The sequence below is a fragment of the Pieris brassicae genome, chromosome 4, assembly GCF_905147105.1.
Source record: "Pieris brassicae chromosome 4, ilPieBrab1.1, whole genome shotgun sequence".
Lineage (NCBI taxonomy): Eukaryota > Metazoa > Arthropoda > Insecta > Lepidoptera > Pieridae > Pieris > Pieris brassicae.
Genome location: NC_059668.1, coordinates 22,496,176 through 22,513,297, shown reverse-complemented (window position 1 = coordinate 22,513,297; position 17,122 = coordinate 22,496,176). Strand labels below are relative to the sequence as shown.

The window sequence follows — 17,122 nt, the reverse complement described above, 5'->3', positions numbered from 1 at the left end:
GCTGTGACAGAGGTTATTTCACCAGTGCAGTCAGTCAACCCCCTTCCTAGTGGGAGTGCCATGCTGTTGCTTTCGGGCTTCAGCCAAACGGCACGACCGGGGCAGTCTCACAGAAAACTGGCGTGAAGTGATGCAATAGGTTCATCTTATTGTACTCGCGTTTCGTGCGGTGAGTGAGACTCCCGGAGCCCATCAATCCCCCCCCCCAGAATATGAAGATGTAGTTTAAACAGAGATTACCCCAGGGGGGTACCACACGTTTCCGCTGTGGAGAATCCCCCTCTGAGCGTCCATCATCGGAATAATCAGTATTCGGTGGTGGATGCACAGGCTGCCCTTCGTATTCTGGGGTGGGCAAAAACTGCGCTAAAAACTATAGGTTTCGATCTCGGGGCAAACGGAAGAATTTACCGAAGGCATCCCCTTCCACGCTCTCAGTGGACTTTACCAATGTTAGGGGGCTCAACTCTAATCTTAACGCGGTTCACTTTCACCTCGAAACTGCGAAGCCGGCCTTATTCTTCCTTACTGAGACTCAGATATCCTCCCCGGCTGATACATCCTACGTACGTCAGAGAGGATATCTGTTCTCGTCGCCTCGGATCGCTTGAAGGAAGGGACCTATCTAGCCTCTGGCTGCCCGTAGACTGCGATGACCATCCGCGATTCTACGCATGTCTGTATAGGTCCCATAGCGGAAATACCGAAACTGACCGACTCATTGAGCACATCCAAGTGGCTACAGATTCCCTGCTCGAAGGGGTTCCTACCGCTGAAATCGTGATACTTGGCGATTTTAACGCTCACCATGCCGATTGGCTCGGCTCGGAAACCACCGATCACGCGAGAAGATCACCTTTCACGACTTTGCTTTAGCTTACGACCTGTCACAAATGGTCCCTGCGATTACGCGAATACCAGATGTGGATGGTCATAAACCCTCTTTGTTGGACCTTCTGCTGACCTCACATCCGGAGACCTATCAAGTCTCTGTTGACCCGCCATTGGGTTCATCGGATCATTGTGTGGTCCGGAGTACTGTGCCTACTACGCGCCCTCCTCGGCCCCGTTTTTCGGGTTGTCGTCGTATTTGGCACTATCGGTCAGCAGATTGGGATGGGATGCGGTCTTTCTTTGCTTCCTACCCTTGGGGGCCTATGTGATTTTCGTCGGAAGCTCCAGATTCCGTCGCTGCCTCTGTCGCCGAAGTGATTCTACAGGGCATGGAACTTTTTATTCCATTCTCTGCGGTGCCGATCGGTGGCAAGTCACAGCCCTGATTTAAGCGTTCTTGCAAGGCGGCATCGCGTCGAAAGCGGGAATGCTTTAATGCATGGGCGGAAGCGGCGATATCTCGTGATGCCAATACCAGCGAACATAAAAAAAGCATATAACTCAGCCTCCAGGTCCTTCAAACGGGAAATCGCTAAGGCAAAGTCAGAGCACATCGCCAGATTTGGCGAGAGATTGGCCCAACTCCCTTCGGGGACTCGAGCCTTCTGGTCTCTCGCCAAAGCTGTACAAGGGAATTTTTGTCAGCCATCCATTCCACCGCTGCACAGGGAGGATGACTCGCTCGCCCACACTGCGAAGGAGAAGGCCGACCTCTTGGGCTGTCTCTTCGCGTCCAACTCGACTTTGGATGACCGAGGGGGATCACTACCGTCGATTTCGCGGTGTGATTATTCAATGCCGGAAATCACATTCCGGCAACGTGCTGTTCGCAAGGCACTATCTTCCTTAGACATTCATAAGTCGAGCGGGCCGGATGGTATCCCTCCAATTGTGTTGCGTACTTGTGCTCCTGAGTTGGCTCCGGTCCTGACGCGCCTATTCCGGTACCTGTACTCGCTCGGCACTGTCCCGAAGTGCTGGAAGACCGCTTCGATACATCCGATCCCTAAAAAAGGCGATCGCTCTGATCCGTCCAACTATCGTCCAATAGCTATAACCTCTTTGTTCTCCAAAATAATGGAATCCATTATTAATGGCCAATCGGCTGATTAGCGATTATCAGTACGGCTTTCGTCGTGGTCGTTCGGCTGGTGACCTTCTAGTATACCTTACATTACCCATCTATATGGGCAGAGGCAATTGAGTCCAAGGGGGAGGCGCTAGCGGTTAGTTTGGACATAGCGAAAGCCTTCGATCGGGTGTGGCACAAAGCACTGCTCTCGAAGCTTCCAGCCTACGGGCTTCCCGAGAAATTATGCGACTGGATCTCTAGCTTTCTGGCCGATCGGAGCATCAAGGTCGTCGTCGACGGAGCATGTTCCGACCTTAAACCCGTGAATGCTGGCGTCCCACAAGGTTGTGTTCTATCCCCGACCCTGTTTCTTCTGCATATCAATGACATGTTGCAACTTAGCAACATTCATTGCTATGCGGACGACAGTACTGGGGATACTCTTTACACTGGCCGGGCAGGTATTTCTCGGGCAGTTGTCGATGAGTACCGGAACAAACTTGTGTCTGAAGTCGAAACTCTACTACGTGGAGTCTCGGACTGGGGTAGACTAAACCTAGTCCAATTTAACCCCAAGAAGACACAAGTTTGCGCGTTTTCCGCGAAAAAAATAAACTTTGTCGCTACTCCTCTTTTCGAAAACACTCTTCTTGAAGCCACAGCCAGCATCGGAATACTTGGCATTGACATATCGAACGACGTTCAGTTTCGCGGTCATTTGGAGGGAAGGGCTAAATTAGCCTCCAAAAAGCTTGGTGTGGTACTTCACTCCGGGCCACCGCTTGCAACTTTATAAAGCGCAAATACGGCCCCACATGGAATACTGTTCTCACCTCTGGGCGGGGGCTCCCCAGTACCAGCTCCTTCCACTTGACCGTAATCAACGAAGAGAGGTTCGAATCGTCGATGACCAATCCCTCTCCGAGCGGCTCGATCCTTTGGCGTTGCGTAGAGATGTGGGGTCACTCTACATCTTCTACCGCATTTACCACGGAGAGTGTTCAGAGGAGTTGTTCGGATTAATACCTGCAGCTGAGTTTCATCATCGGACGTCAAGTCAGAATACAAAATTCCACCCGTATCACCTCGACGTCCGCTGTTCCACGACTGAGCGTTTTTCAAGGCAATTTTTGCCGCGCACCACCGCTATGTGGAACCAGCTGCCCACTGAAGTATTTCCGAACCAATTCGACTTAGGGTCCTTCAAGAAGAGAGCGTACAAATTCTTAAAAGGCCGGCAACGCACTCGCGAGCCCTCTGGCATTGAGTGTCCATGGGCGGCGGTATCACTTAACATCAGGTGAGCCTCCTGCCCGTTTGCTCCCTATTTTATAAAAAAAAAGATATGTAGCGACACTACAATGCACGGCTTCAATCACTACGATGACGTCATACCTTAAAATGCGCTATCGAAGTATATCCCGCGGAACATATGTACAACCCGACATGTATCCGGATACCTACCAAGTCTCTGTTGACCCGCCATTGAGTTCATCAGATCATTGTGTGGTGTGGTGTGTGTGGAGCATTGTGCCGCTCACGCGCCCTTTACGGCCTAGCTTTGCGGGCTGTCGCCGTGGGTGGCACTATAAGTCAGCAGATTGGGATGGGATGCGGTCTTTTTTTGCGTCCTGCCCTTGGGGGCCCATCTGCTTTTCGTTGAGTACTCCGGATGCTGTCGCTGATGTGGTCCTGCAGGGCATGGAACTTTTTATTCCAATCTCTGCGGTGCCGGTCGGTGGCAAGTCCCAGCCTTGGTTTAGGCGTTCGTGCAAAGAGGCTTTGCGCCGTAAGCGTGAATGCTTTAAAGCCTGGGCAGAAGTGGCGACATCCTGTGATGCGGCTATCGGCGAACATAAAAAAGCATTTCAGCCTCTAGGTCCTTCAAACGGGAAATCGCTAAGGCAAAGTCAGAGCATATTGCCAGGTTTGGTGAGAAATTGGCCCACCTTCCTTCGGGAACTCGAGCCTTCTGGACTCTTGCCAAAGCTGTCCAAGGGAATTTCTGTCAGCCCTCTATTCCACCACTGCATAGGGAGGATGACTCACTGGCCCATACTGCAAAAGAGAAGGCCGATCTTCTAGGCTGTCTCTTTGCGACGAACTCAACTTTGGATGATCAGGGGAAGGAACCACCGACATTATAATTAATAACCTCCTTATTCTCCAAAATAATGGAAACCATTATTAACGGCCAGACCTCAAGAAGGTATGTAGAGGGCAGCCAGCTGATTAGCGATTCTCAGTACGGCTTTCGTCGTGGTCGCTCGGCTGGTAACCTCCTTGTATACCTTACACATAGGTGGGAAGAGGCAATTGAGTCCAAGGGGGAGGCGCTGGCGGTAAGTTTGGACATAGCGAAAGCCTTCAATCTGGTGTGCCACAGAGCACTGCTCTCGAAGCTTCCAGCCTATGGGCTCCCCGAGAAATTATGCAACTGGATTTCCAGCTTTCTCGCTGATCGGAGCATTAAGGTCGTCATCGACGGAGCATGCTCCGACCTTAAACCCGTCAATGCTGGTGTCCCTCAAGGCTGTGTCCTATCCCCGACCCTGTTTATTCTGCATATTAATGATATGTTGCAACTTGGCAACCTTCATTGCTATGCGGACGACAGCACTGGGGATACTTTTTACACGGGCCAGGCAGGTATTTCTCGGGCTGTTGTTGATGAGTGCCGGAACAAACTTGTGTCTGAAGTCGAAACTCTTTTACGTGGAGTCTCGGACTGGGGTAGACTAAATCTAGTCCAATTTAACCCCAAGAAGACACAAGTCTGCGCGTTTTCCGCTAAAAAAACTCCCTTTGTCGCTACTCCCCTCTTTGAAGGCACTCCCCTTAAAGCCTCAGCTAACATCGGAATATTGGGCGTTGACATATCGATAAACGTCCAGTTTCGCAGTCATTTGGAAGGGAAGGCTAAATTAGCCTCCAAAAAGCTTGGTGTGCTCAGCAAGGCGAGACGGTACTTCACTCCGGGCCACCGCTTGCAACTCTATAAAGCGCAAATTCGGCCCCACATGGAATACTGTTCTCACCTCTGGGCGGGAGCTCCCCAGTACCAGCTCCTTCCACTTGACCGTATTCAACGAAGAGCGGTTCGAATCGTCGAGGACCAATCACGTTCCGTGCGGCTTGATCCCTTGGCGTTGCGTAGAGATGTTGGGTCTCTCTGCATCTTCTACCGCATTTACCATGGGGAGTGTTCAGAAGAGTTGTTCGGTCTAATACCCGCAGCTGAGTTTCATTATCGGACGTCAAGGCAAAATACAAAATACCATCCGTATCACCTCGACATCCGTGGTTCCACAACTGAGCGTTTTCTATGGCAGTTTTTTCCGCGCACCACCACTATGTGGAACCAGCTGCCCACTGAAGTATTTCCGAACCAATTCGATTTAGGGTCCTTCAAGAAAAGAGCGTACCAATTCTTGAAAGGCCGGCAACGCACTTGCGAGCCTTCTGGCAATGTGAGTGTCCATGGGCGGCGGTATCGCTTCACATCAGGTGAGCCTCCTGCCCGTTTGCCTGCTATTACATTAAAAAAAATGTATCCGCCAACTCTTTTTGGACAAAAAAGCCCGTAGGAGGCCACGACATGTCGTAACAGATCCTGGTGAACCAATCCCGGTAGCGAATGACAAATTATAGTCAAAAACCGCTTTCACCTTTACTTCGTCGTTCGTACTTCCCTCACTCTAGTCTAGCGGCTTCCATCCTGCCATCCAAGCCGAGGACCTATTCTAGCAGACCTAGAAGTCGCCCTTTCGTTTCGGGCAAAGCCCATTTTCAGGCCGAGCAACGCTCGCCATATTAGCCCGATGTCAAGGCCAACAGCGAGTCAAAGAACCCTATACGTTAGTGAAAGAGCAGCACCTTTGCTCCATCTCATAAGAGAAGGTAAATAAAACCACAAAATATCACAGTCCTTATATTAAAACAATCATAGATTATAGAATAATTTTCAAAAATAAAAAAGCTGAATAAAGGACTCGCTACAATTATTATACACGTTTTTATAAAGTGTTTATTATCCATTTATAAATATTTTAACACTTTGAAACAATAACAGAATAGAACTCACATTTATAGGACAAGCAACATCGCCCTTCAATTTGATAATATTTATTTGTCTTTGATTGCAACCATTATTTAACTGACTATGTAACACGAATTAATGAAATTTAAATTGCATAAACCAAGATAATCATTGTTCACACATTATCCAACTACGGATTTTATCCACAAAACCAATTCTGATTAATTATAAACTATAAACTTGCTTTTGGGAATTTAGCGATGGCCATTTTTTATTTTGTTTTCTCAGGATTCGATCCCGCTTTAAGACAAATAACAGATGGCTAGAGACCTCGCAAAAATTAAAAGTACTTCTAGAACTTTACATCGTTAAAATAGCGATTTATATTCGTGGAATACAATAAATTTTACGTAAATTCTTATATATTTCGCAAACTTTAAATCCTTTCGAATAATTTTAAATCATTTGGGCGATATTTAACTAAATTGAAATAAACTGAAGTGTGAAATAATTTAACCAAATAACAGCACTATGTCGGTCTAACCGCAATTATTATTATTTATTTATTAACTATAAAAGACACGATTTGGTCGATTTTGAAACTATTGAGACTCCAATTGTTTTGAGCAAGTCTGTAAAGAAAATTAAGTATGAGATAACACGATTAAACTTAAAGCTTCACAAATAAATAAATGTAGATAATATACTAATTAGTATTTAATCAAATGTTTATGTCACAGCAGCGTTGTCCTAATGGCTTCAGCGTGCGACCGTCATCTCCCAGGTCGTAAATTCGATCCCCGGCAGTGAACCATCGCCTTAGACCCAAAAAATCGAATGCGTCTGTCAGGCTCAGAAGGCTTATCACATACTTGCTACCATTGACAAATGATTATGAAAAAAATATACAGAAATATGAGGCCCAGACCTAAAAATGTTGTAGTGCCATTGATCTATTTATTTTAACACGATTAAATACCTTAAGCAAATATACTAATACAAATTAGTATTATTAAATCAACTATTTAAGAGAAAAATAATATGTTTCCGTTTCCGTTTACTTATATGAAAGTTTATTAAAGTAAATATATAGAGATAATGTAATACATACTATCAGTGCGTTGCGTGGATCAAGGCAGCCAACGCCGCGGTATGAGCTTGTACCCGGCGTAAATCAATGCGCCCACGCACGCCGCTCGAACGGACACGCGCAGGATTCGAGTCGAAAGGGACGGAGGGGGGATGCTGCAACAATCAGTACCATTTCATATTGAATAGTGACTACGGAGCCTGTACTTAAAAAAAAAACATTCGTAATTTGGAGAACACGCCAACACCCTGCTCCAAAGATGGCGTCAACCAGTCCTGAAGACGTCCTATGCGACACGTTAACAAACAACAATTTAACATAATTACATGAAAAGGAGGGAAACTGGCGGTCTTATCGCTTTCGAGCGATCTCTTCCAGGCAACCACTGTGAGTAAAGAAAAAAATGTATTAAATTACATAAGGTAGGCATGAAGTGCAAAAATACATATTACATAATAATTAAAATAATAAATTTAATAATTATAAAGAAGAAACTAAATAGGAGCAAAAAATAAACCTTTACCTGATTAGATACCTCCCAGTACCTACCGAGGGATCCAACACGGCTATGAGTGCCTGAATGTTGCACCACGTATTCAAAAAACTGTTACGCCATGGCTACCAAACTATTTTATCACCTTCCTGGAAGTTATAGATCACTGCCGTGTAATGCTTTCACGGGGTGATTAAGTTTTTAAAGGCGAAGGGTCTTTAAAGCCTAGGCGACTATTTAGACCATACATTTTGACAACTTTTACATTATAAATAACCAGTGTTCGAATAATTACTATGACATTTGCATGCCTATTGTTGTATGTTTATTGTGCTGTTTTTTTTATAATTAATAATTCTGAATGTACCTTTTTCTTAGCAAATAAACGATTTATTATTATTTCGACCACGTTTTGTGACTGGCGTTTAAAAATAAGATTATTAACTCTGGCAATCAACGCAATAATGTTGTAGACAGCTGGATTGCATTTATTTGTACAATGCGGAGTCCACTTCATAAGTATCTGTCCTACTAAAACATACTTGGCGATTAAAAAGAGTGGCGGAGTGTTTATTGCCAGTTCTTCTCTTCCGTTCTACGCCCTTGATTAGAGAACTGGCAGTAAATGTATTATTAGAAGTATTAAATGTATATTTCTTTTTTAGTGACGTTGATTAGTGTACATTGTGTTACCTATATGAATAAATGATTTTTGACTCGACTTGACTACTTTAAACGTATGAAAAACTCACACGAGCAACGGAGCGATGTCCTCGGAAGTAATCTTGCCCCAATGCTCCACGATGCCCGCCATGTGTCCTATGCCAACCACGCCCACAACGCGGCACGGCTCACGACCTACACAATAGCAATGAAGCGCAATCTAAATATCTATTATCTTAATATATATAAATCTCCTGTCACGATGTTTGTCCGCGATGGGCTCCTAAAGTACTTAACCGATTTTAAATAAAATTGGCACACCGAGAGCAGTCTGGTCGCAATTTTATTTTATTGCAAATTATTTGTCTATAATTAATTGACAGCCACAATTATCTGTTAACACCAAAAGATTGTATGTCGATACTTTTCGAATGGATTGAGTAAGCAATCAATAGATTGCACTGCTATGGTAAACCGAAAAACGTGTCATATAAGCTACAATTCAATATCATGATTACCACGTGTTATTGAGGCTTAAGTATAAATTAAATTTATTTTGTAGTAAACGAAATACCGTGAAATTCAATTATTTCCAATTATTAATGTTTGGTGTTAGCATAGCCAACCACGTGTTACTTAGACCGAAGTGTAAATCAAATTCAAATTATAGTGACGATAATACAGTGAAATTATTCTTTCGTGTCACGGTATTAAGGCTAACTAAACCACATTAAGGAGAAACGAAGTTCGCGGGGGCAGCTAGTATCGTATAAATGCACATAAATATGTCCGCCACTCACGTATCTGCAGCGCGGCGACCTGCAGCGAATGGCAGAGGTACATGTCCCTCTCGACCACGAACACTCTCTTCAGAGCCGGAAACTCGTCGGACATCTCCTCCAGCATATCCTCTAGCATCTTCTTTTGCTTACATTTCTCTACTTCTTCCAAACTGAAAGCAGGTCAATGCCCGTGACCATATTGTAATTAGGGCTACGCGGCGCGGGAATGTAAAATAGTTGAATACGGCAGGAGGCTCACCCGATGTTGAGTGATAACGCCGCCCATGGGCACTCACATTGCACACAAAAGGATCGGAAATACTTCAGTGGGATTCTGGTTCCACATAGCGGTGGTGTGCGGCAGAAACTGCCTTAAAACCCTCAGTTGTGGAACGACGATTATTGTAGTTTACGTATGACGGTAGTTTTAATTTACATAATTTTTGCAATTAACAAAATACCTCCCTATAAATTTCCTTCAGATATAGAAAATTGAAACAGTTATGATCATTGGGTTTATATGAAAAAGAGATATTGATGAAGAAAAAATATGTTATTTTAACTTTCTATTAAAAACTTTCAATTCCAGTTCACAAATTATTATGAATTTAAAACTGAGATACACATGATGCACTCATAGCGGTAAATACCTTATACTTTGATTGTACGTCAGCAGATGCCATATGAAACGAAACGTCTGGCCCCAAGAAAGTGAAGCGATGGCTCTATGCAAGGTGATGTCAATAGCCCGGTCCCCCAATTGCACAATGCAGTTCTGGATCTTCTTCGCCTAAAATTTATAAAGGTCTCTTACACTCGCAGAACAGTCGGCTCTAGGACTGCGACCTTCCTTTCTTATGGTTTTTTTTTTGTTCCTTTCTTGGCCTGCACCTTTGTTATGTTAATCACACTCCCTCTCTTGCGGTCAAACAAAACACGATCTGGCTTCAGAAACAATCGAGCAATCGAGCTTAGTATTCAAGCCTGTATTGAGTTATCATTATAGATACAGATAGGACTTGAATAAATATAGTATTATTTGACGTACGACTACTCCAGTCTAGTTTGAAGGGTCTACCGCCAGGATGTTACTTACTGTATTAACAAAAACAAAAAAAGTGGGTAGATTACTATCCCAAACACGTAATAATATTCTTTATAGCATAGAGGCAAACGAGCCTATGGGACGCCCAAAAAGTCATCGCAACCCATGAACATCTATATTGTGTGGGTGCGTTGTTTGGGGAGGTCGTATCTCTCTCTCTCGAATTTAGGGGGTTGGATTTAGAAATACGTAGCTGAATTTGATGATACTGATTAGGTCGTTATCTCGGGGGACCTTGATTAGAACCCCTCCAAGTAATTTTGGCTGGTGGAATAAGTATAAAAAAATAAAATATAATGTTGTATTGAAATTCTAAATCGTTACCGTATAAATGAAATTGAAGTGAATGTTAAAATATCTCACCTCCGCCATAGCCCTTCGGAATTCTCCACCGGGAGCCATGCCCAGCTCCCTGGTGATGTGGGCAGACATATTCAGCAATAATATATACATTAACCCATTAAAAACTCCGTTTTGAGCCATTGTTGCCCTAGAATTAATCAACTTATTATTTTCATATTTATACACTAAACTAAAATTCTATTGATTTAAAAGTATTAAGCTGGTTATTGCTTTTCTTACTTTTGAAGCAAAGTGTGTAATAACAAAATTAAATATTATACTATAGTTAATAAAAATATAAATAATTGAACTTACCTAATCTTCTTAATATTAATGTTTTTGGCTTCCCTTAAAATAACTTCCTCGTCAAGTAATAATATACTGGTCCTTTGCTCACATAACTCCACCATCACTATGTGTGGTGAGACTTCCTGTATTACCTACAATATTAAATTACTTTAAATTAAGGTGTTAGGTGACCTACCGACATAAGACTACAGCTACTACTTTTTTATAGGACAGAGGACAAACGGGTACGAGGTGAATTGATATTAAGTGACACCGCCTTGAAGATATCTTCCAAGCGCATTGCTGGTCTTTTATGTCTTTTCAGCAGTTACGAAGCACCTTACCCTTGAAACATCTTCCTGGGACTGTATACTGAAATGAGCCGTGCCAACCAGATACACTTTACCACCATTTGGAGCATCCAATACAGTGACTGTATTTGGCAAACCTTCTTCCTTAAAGTCCGGTGACTCAGTGTTAATTGAACCATGCTGCGCTTGGACACTTTCGTTTAATGACTGTCTGCTACTAGTACCTGCAGTACAATGAATTATTGTTAACTAAAACCAATTGTTTATTTGTTTTAAATCTCAAATAATATTTTAGACAGTTTATAGACATTTGAGACACAATACTTCAGTACAGCTATTGAGCTGTAGTGAATTATTCATTAACTATTAACCTGCCATGGCCCTGCACTGGTGGCCACCCATGATCTGTGGACTTTGATAAATATTTTACTAAACTCCTCATTATATTGGTGAAAATACAGATAGAAGTAGGACTTTATTTTATAATATACTACTGTTTTAATAAATATTATGAATATAAAACCAATAACAGATTTGTAAAAAATTACAGCAATTTCTATCACAAAAACTGAATAGTGCTAATTCTAGAGTGTTTTATAGGAAATTCCATTTTTATTAACCCAAAAGAAAGTACTTCGTACAATTATTAAATAACATCACCTTCATTATCTGTGTTTGATTCTGCTAATGTTTCTTCAGATGAAAACTCCTTTACATCTTGCTGAGGAACAGGAACAAAATTATTTTTACCTTAAACAATAAAATCTCTTAAAAACACAATATAAATTAAAGTTATAAAAAACATTGAAAAATTCTTATTACTTTTTTTTCTACCATTTCTCCTTTTAAAAACCATTTTTTAATAGACTCATACAACAGATTCCTCAACACTGACTGAAATCCAAGGTGGAGAAGAAGCCATACAGAGTACACATACCTACATAATCCTCTTATAATGTTTTATGTAAGACTGGCTCACAATATATATATATATATGTATGAGTTATAGGTGCTACATAATATTTTGTTGTAATATGAGACACAGAATTCTATATATAAACTTTGATTTATTAATATATTATAAAAAAAATGATTGTAGAAATTTTGATATTTAGACCTGATTAAAGGCTTTATATATATATATTTTATTTTCAAATTTTTGTATGAATACAATCTTTTCTAACATTGCGTACAGACTAGAACAGTCAATTTAATTTAATATTCCCAAGTAAGCAAGAACATGACAGAAGACTACTATTATGTTAATACATATTATTGAATCTTGAGTATGCATAAAGGAAATTGTAAAAACTGTTATATTATATTAATATAACTTGCCATATTATATAGGATAGGATTGGAAAATTTAAAACATTATTTTTAAAAGTTGTAAGTGTCCAAAAAAAATCTGACTTCTTGCATTTGATGGGTTAAAATAACAACAAAATATAGTGATGGCATGGTACATGTAAGATTTTTAGAGGAGCATTTAAGAGCAGCAATGGATATCTATTATTAGAATACAAAAAATACGAAATATTAAAGTATGTAAGCAATAAAGATTCAGAGCAAAAACTTCATATCATTTTTTTACAAGAATTTAACGGTGACATTACAATGATTGTATGATTTAAATTAGATGATAAATATTCATTCTTCATTATGACTAAAACTGGAATTATTATGGTGACAACATATATTATTAATAACAATATTTAAGGCTATTACTCATAAACTTAAGTAAAATAACTATATACTTTTATCAGTTGCTGAAGCAGGGTCATGCATAATTGAATGGGCATCACCACCGCCTTCTTCCGCTTTCAAAAACATCTGACATTCATTGACAATATCACATTTTACTCCAACTCCTTTTTGTGGTTGGTTTATTAGTAAGTCCCTTTCACTGGTTGGTTCCATTGTATGAGTATCTGAAATAAGTGGTATTTATTAATAATGGTTTGCTATGAATGATTTGTTCTTGAAGTGAAAAACCAAACACCACACAGAAAAGTAACAAGATACTACTCTTTTTATAAGATACCTACTGGTAGATTTTAAAGAAAGTTAGCATGAGAGAATTAAACCCAATCGCTGCTTGTTTAAATAAATATTTGGTTATTCCTTTCAAATTATGTATCCCAAAATAATAAATTCAAACATTCTTAGATTCAAATTTGAATTAATTGATTACCTCTTTTTTATTATTTGCGCAAAATAAATCAGATTTACCAGCCGTCGACGTTTCACGTCTTTTGCACAGACTTGTAGCTGTCAAAAATGAAGTGTAGTTTGTTAACTGTCATTGTAAAAAACATAAATTATCTACTAGCATAGTGTTCAAATAACCTTTATCTATGAAAAAATTGTTACATCACACTGAGGATTCTAAATTCAAGTTTTCAGGTCACATTATCAGTTTCTACTGTACGTTTTCATTTTACTTGCGTAAATAGAAAACTTAAAATGAGTGCCTGGAGGCAAGCTGGATTAAAGTAAGTGGTATAATTTATAAATAGGTTAATTTTACTATTGTAATAAAAAAAATTTTTTTTTTCAGTTACATAAACTACTCTAACATTGCCGCTAATATACTGAGACGATCTTTAAAACCGCAGCTCAAAACCGAAGCCATGCGCCGTGATGAGTCCCATGTTAGAATCACACCTTGGGCTAATGGAAAGCCTGCGCGTAAGTTCGCAATTAGAAGAAAACTGTTCAAACGTATTACGCCAATACAAAATAGGAATAATCGCCATTAATTATGCGTTTTCAGAAAAACCTTTATCTAGATTTACACAACTATTTTGTAAAACTCATCATTTCATTCTTTAATCTCAAAACTTTAAAATAACAAAATAAATCTGTGGTGCAACCACCTTTTTAGGTTTTGGTCTTGGGTTTCTGTATTTATATTATGCTTTTATTTAGCTACAAGTACATGTTCAGCCTTGTGCTTGACACAAGTTTCTGAAATTTGTGTCTAAGCTTGCCAATTTTGTTGTGATGTTTCACCATCAACTTATAAGCTAGTTTTTAGGCCAAATGTTCTTAAACAATTATTAAATTTAAGGTAACATAAGAGTATATAAGCTATCTAAAATACCCTTTTTAATATATTTCAGATGAAAAAGATTAAAATAGCAACAGTAAGTTAGGCTGTCTAGGTATAAAACCTGTGTGTCCAAAGAAATCTTTTGTAAATTTTACCGCATGGTGTTTGTTCCTTGTTTTTTTACTAAATTCTAAGCCCTTATATGAAAATTTATTCTAATCTACTTGCATGCAAGAAAATTTATTAGTCCACCCTAATCTAGTGAACAATAATAAAACATTGTAAGTTCTGATGACTAACATACTGTTACACTGACTGACTTGTTTTTGACTAATATTGTTTAAAACAAATTTTTACCTTAAGATTAATATGGAGTTAATTTTTCAGATCTACAAAATGCAGCACCTAAATAGAATGGAAATCCCTATAACATAATAATATTATTTTAGTCTTATTTAATGATGGCTTCAAATGTAATGCTGTACTGTTGAATAAATCTGTTCAAACTAAAGTTATTATTGGTCACTACTTATTTCTCCAAAATTTTATTAATTATATAATATATCATATAGGTTAGAAAATATTAAAAAGAAATATTTATGGTGTTATAAACATATTTTTTAATCTGGTTGACTTAACATGTATATCATCATATCTTACTTCATCTTTAACATTGAGACCAAGAGGTGCAATTGGATCAATGTCTATTAATTCCATGTCTGTGAAAGAATAACCACTATTAATTTTCTCAATACCATTCCAGGCAATCATAATTCCATTATCAGTGCATAATTTGGGGGGTGGTCGAAATACATTACACTTCATTGCATACCCCATACATTGCAAACATTTAAAAATGAAATCATTGGATGCAACTCCTCCAGACACTACTAAAGTACCGTTATTTTCAGGAATATAATTACGTGATATACAAAACTTTAAAGCTCTCTCTGCCCTGTGGACAATATGCTTTGCAATAGCATATTGAAATGAAGCACATAATTCATTTACTTCTGGAATAATTTCATCACCTTTAATATTATGTTCAGACTCTTTTTTATATAAATGTCTAGAAAATGCATCTTTTAACCCACTAAAACTAAAATTACAGTCTCTTTGTTTATGCAGTGGTAAAGGAAATTCAAATAATTCTAAAGTTTTGGCATTCTCTGCTGCTAATTCCACAGACCTTCCACCTGGTAGTTGAGAATAATCTGGTATATTTCTTAGTTTCATCCTTCTTGCTACTTTATCAAGTACTTCACCAGGAGCATTATCTAAAGTATCCCCAAGTAGAAGAAAATCATCTGTACCTCTTACACATGTTAATAAACAATGACCACCTGATATTAACAAGGCAAGAAAAGGAAAATCTATATTGTTATACATCCTTGCTACTAATGCATGTGCTTCCATATGATGAATAGGTATTAAAGGTTTGTGATATATTTTTGATAAATATTTAGCATATTTTACACCAATTTGCAAACTAAACAATAGACCTGGCTTGACGGTTACTGCAATGGCATCAATATCTTGGAAATGCAGTTTTGCTTTAAAAACTGTTTCATTTACTGCCCGTTCTATATTATCACGATGCAGATCTCTGGCAATTAATGGATTAACACCACCATACCGCAGATGTATAACATTTTGTGACAATAGGGTTTCAGCAAATAAATTGCCCTTTTGATCAATTATTGCAGTGCCAGTATCGTCACATGATGTCTCAATACCAAGAACAATAAAGTTGTTGTTAGCGTATCTATAAGAAGAAATATGCATAGGATTAAAAGATGTAGGTTTTATTCTGTTGAATCCGTGACATAGTATAGTTTTAGAGTACATCTTCTTTGGCTCAGTAATAAGTTACAACCACACTTTTATTAAAATACCTGTGTAACTTATTTATTTCAATTGCTTCATATGTAATATATTATAATATTAAGATGGGTAGTGTACCTAAAACACTTTATATTTTCTATTTCAAGTTTTAAATTATTCAATCAAAATTAATTATAGTCCACTCTACACTTATATAATATTTAACACTATAATTCTCAAATAAACAACAGATTTCTGATGGAAACCTGATTATTTTTATGATAAGATTTTGTCTAATTTGTAATACATTAACGATAAAATATTATTTTTTTAATAAATTACGCATTTTTTTCCCCTTCTTGGCCTGCACGGTTTGTGCGTCAGCCACAATTTTTTTTAAAAATTCATCCTAAATATGACAGTTGACATTTCAATGTAAATTATCATATTCATGACTTTCTAAATGTCCAGTACGTCGATCCGGTTCAATCTTCAATTCTTTTATCAATTATTCTTACTTATAAATTTAGATAATGATGTTTACGCTATTTTTAACCAACTTAACTGAAGGATCATCGACGTGTAATTTTTCTTTGGTGTGATGCGTTTTACGACAAAATTTCTCACAGAGGTAAAATAAGCTACATGCACAACACAGATTTTTATTACTGTGCTGTAAGAGAGTTGTAGATTTAAGGATTCAGGGGGAAAAATAAGATAAGCAGTTAAGAAATATACTTGTAGCGTCAGGCCCCGACATTGTTAAGATAACAAACACAAAGTTTTCTCCCAATCACTTGATTTATTCCAATTCTAATTTCAGTCTCTTAATTCAATACGATTTCAATAGGTAAATTCTACTCGGTAATTCTACTACTACAAAGGTCTACTCGGTAATTACGTAACGTATGCACCGAGCAATGGTCGATGAACGACTGCCTGAGTTGTGCGCGCGCGCTGCTTTATATTGGTTCTGTAGTGGGGATCGAGTGACACATCGTACGATCGTTCGACTAATCACCCGTTGCACGTTGTTTTACAAAACATTGATAGTGGCGCCATCAGTTTTACAAAACATTGATAGTGGCGCCGTCACGGCCATACTGACATACGCTCGTCCTTGAGCGCCTTTTGGGCATCTGGGAATAGACAAAAAAAACTGTT

The 17,122-nt window shown here is 39.2% G+C and overlaps 3 protein-coding genes across 6 annotated transcripts; 1 reads left to right on the top strand and 2 right to left on the bottom strand.

Annotated features, from left to right (window-relative positions):
* Nucleotides 1–5,884: 5,884 nt before the first annotated feature.
* LOC123708092 (traB domain-containing protein-like) lies at nt 5,885–13,367 on the bottom strand. Of its 3 annotated transcripts, none has more exons than XM_045658595.1 (11): nt 13,274–13,367; nt 12,837–13,010; nt 11,740–11,829; nt 11,113–11,303; nt 10,796–10,920; nt 10,502–10,628; nt 9,684–9,823; nt 9,052–9,203; nt 8,341–8,446; nt 7,117–7,250; nt 5,885–6,637 (listed from the first exon to the last, which is right to left on the bottom strand). In XM_045658595.1, the coding sequence occupies exons 2-10, from the start codon at nt 12,997–12,999 to the stop codon at nt 7,136–7,138; spliced, it is 1,209 nt and encodes a 402-aa protein (XP_045514551.1). In that variant the 5' UTR covers nt 13,000–13,010; nt 13,274–13,367; the 3' UTR covers nt 5,885–6,637; nt 7,117–7,135. The 3 variants fall into 3 exon arrangements, with proteins under 3 accessions (XP_045514551.1, XP_045514552.1, XP_045514553.1); XM_045658596.1 differs by lacking the exon at nt 13,274–13,367 and adding an exon at nt 13,128–13,267; XM_045658597.1 differs by lacking the exons at nt 12,837–13,010; nt 13,274–13,367 and adding an exon at nt 11,902–11,957.
* A 49-nt stretch (nt 13,368–13,416) lies between these two features.
* On the top strand, nt 13,417–14,649 carry LOC123708094 (protein stunted-like). Of its 2 annotated transcripts, XM_045658599.1 has the most exons (4): nt 13,417–13,574; nt 13,640–13,770; nt 14,205–14,228; nt 14,522–14,649. In XM_045658599.1, exons 1-3 carry the CDS (start codon nt 13,546–13,548, stop codon nt 14,216–14,218), a joined length of 174 nt encoding a protein of 57 aa, XP_045514555.1. In that variant the 5' UTR covers nt 13,417–13,545; the 3' UTR covers nt 14,219–14,228; nt 14,522–14,649. The 2 variants fall into 2 exon arrangements, with proteins under 2 accessions (XP_045514555.1, XP_045514554.1); XM_045658598.1 differs by lacking the exon at nt 14,205–14,228.
* Nucleotides 14,650–14,674: 25 nt separating this feature from the next.
* On the bottom strand, nt 14,675–16,336 carry LOC123708091 (probable tRNA N6-adenosine threonylcarbamoyltransferase, mitochondrial). The gene has a single exon (XM_045658594.1). The coding sequence runs from the start codon at nt 15,980–15,982 to the stop codon at nt 14,732–14,734; it is 1,251 nt and encodes a 416-aa protein (XP_045514550.1). The 5' UTR covers nt 15,983–16,336; the 3' UTR covers nt 14,675–14,731.
* Nucleotides 16,337–17,122: the final 786 nt, after the last annotated feature.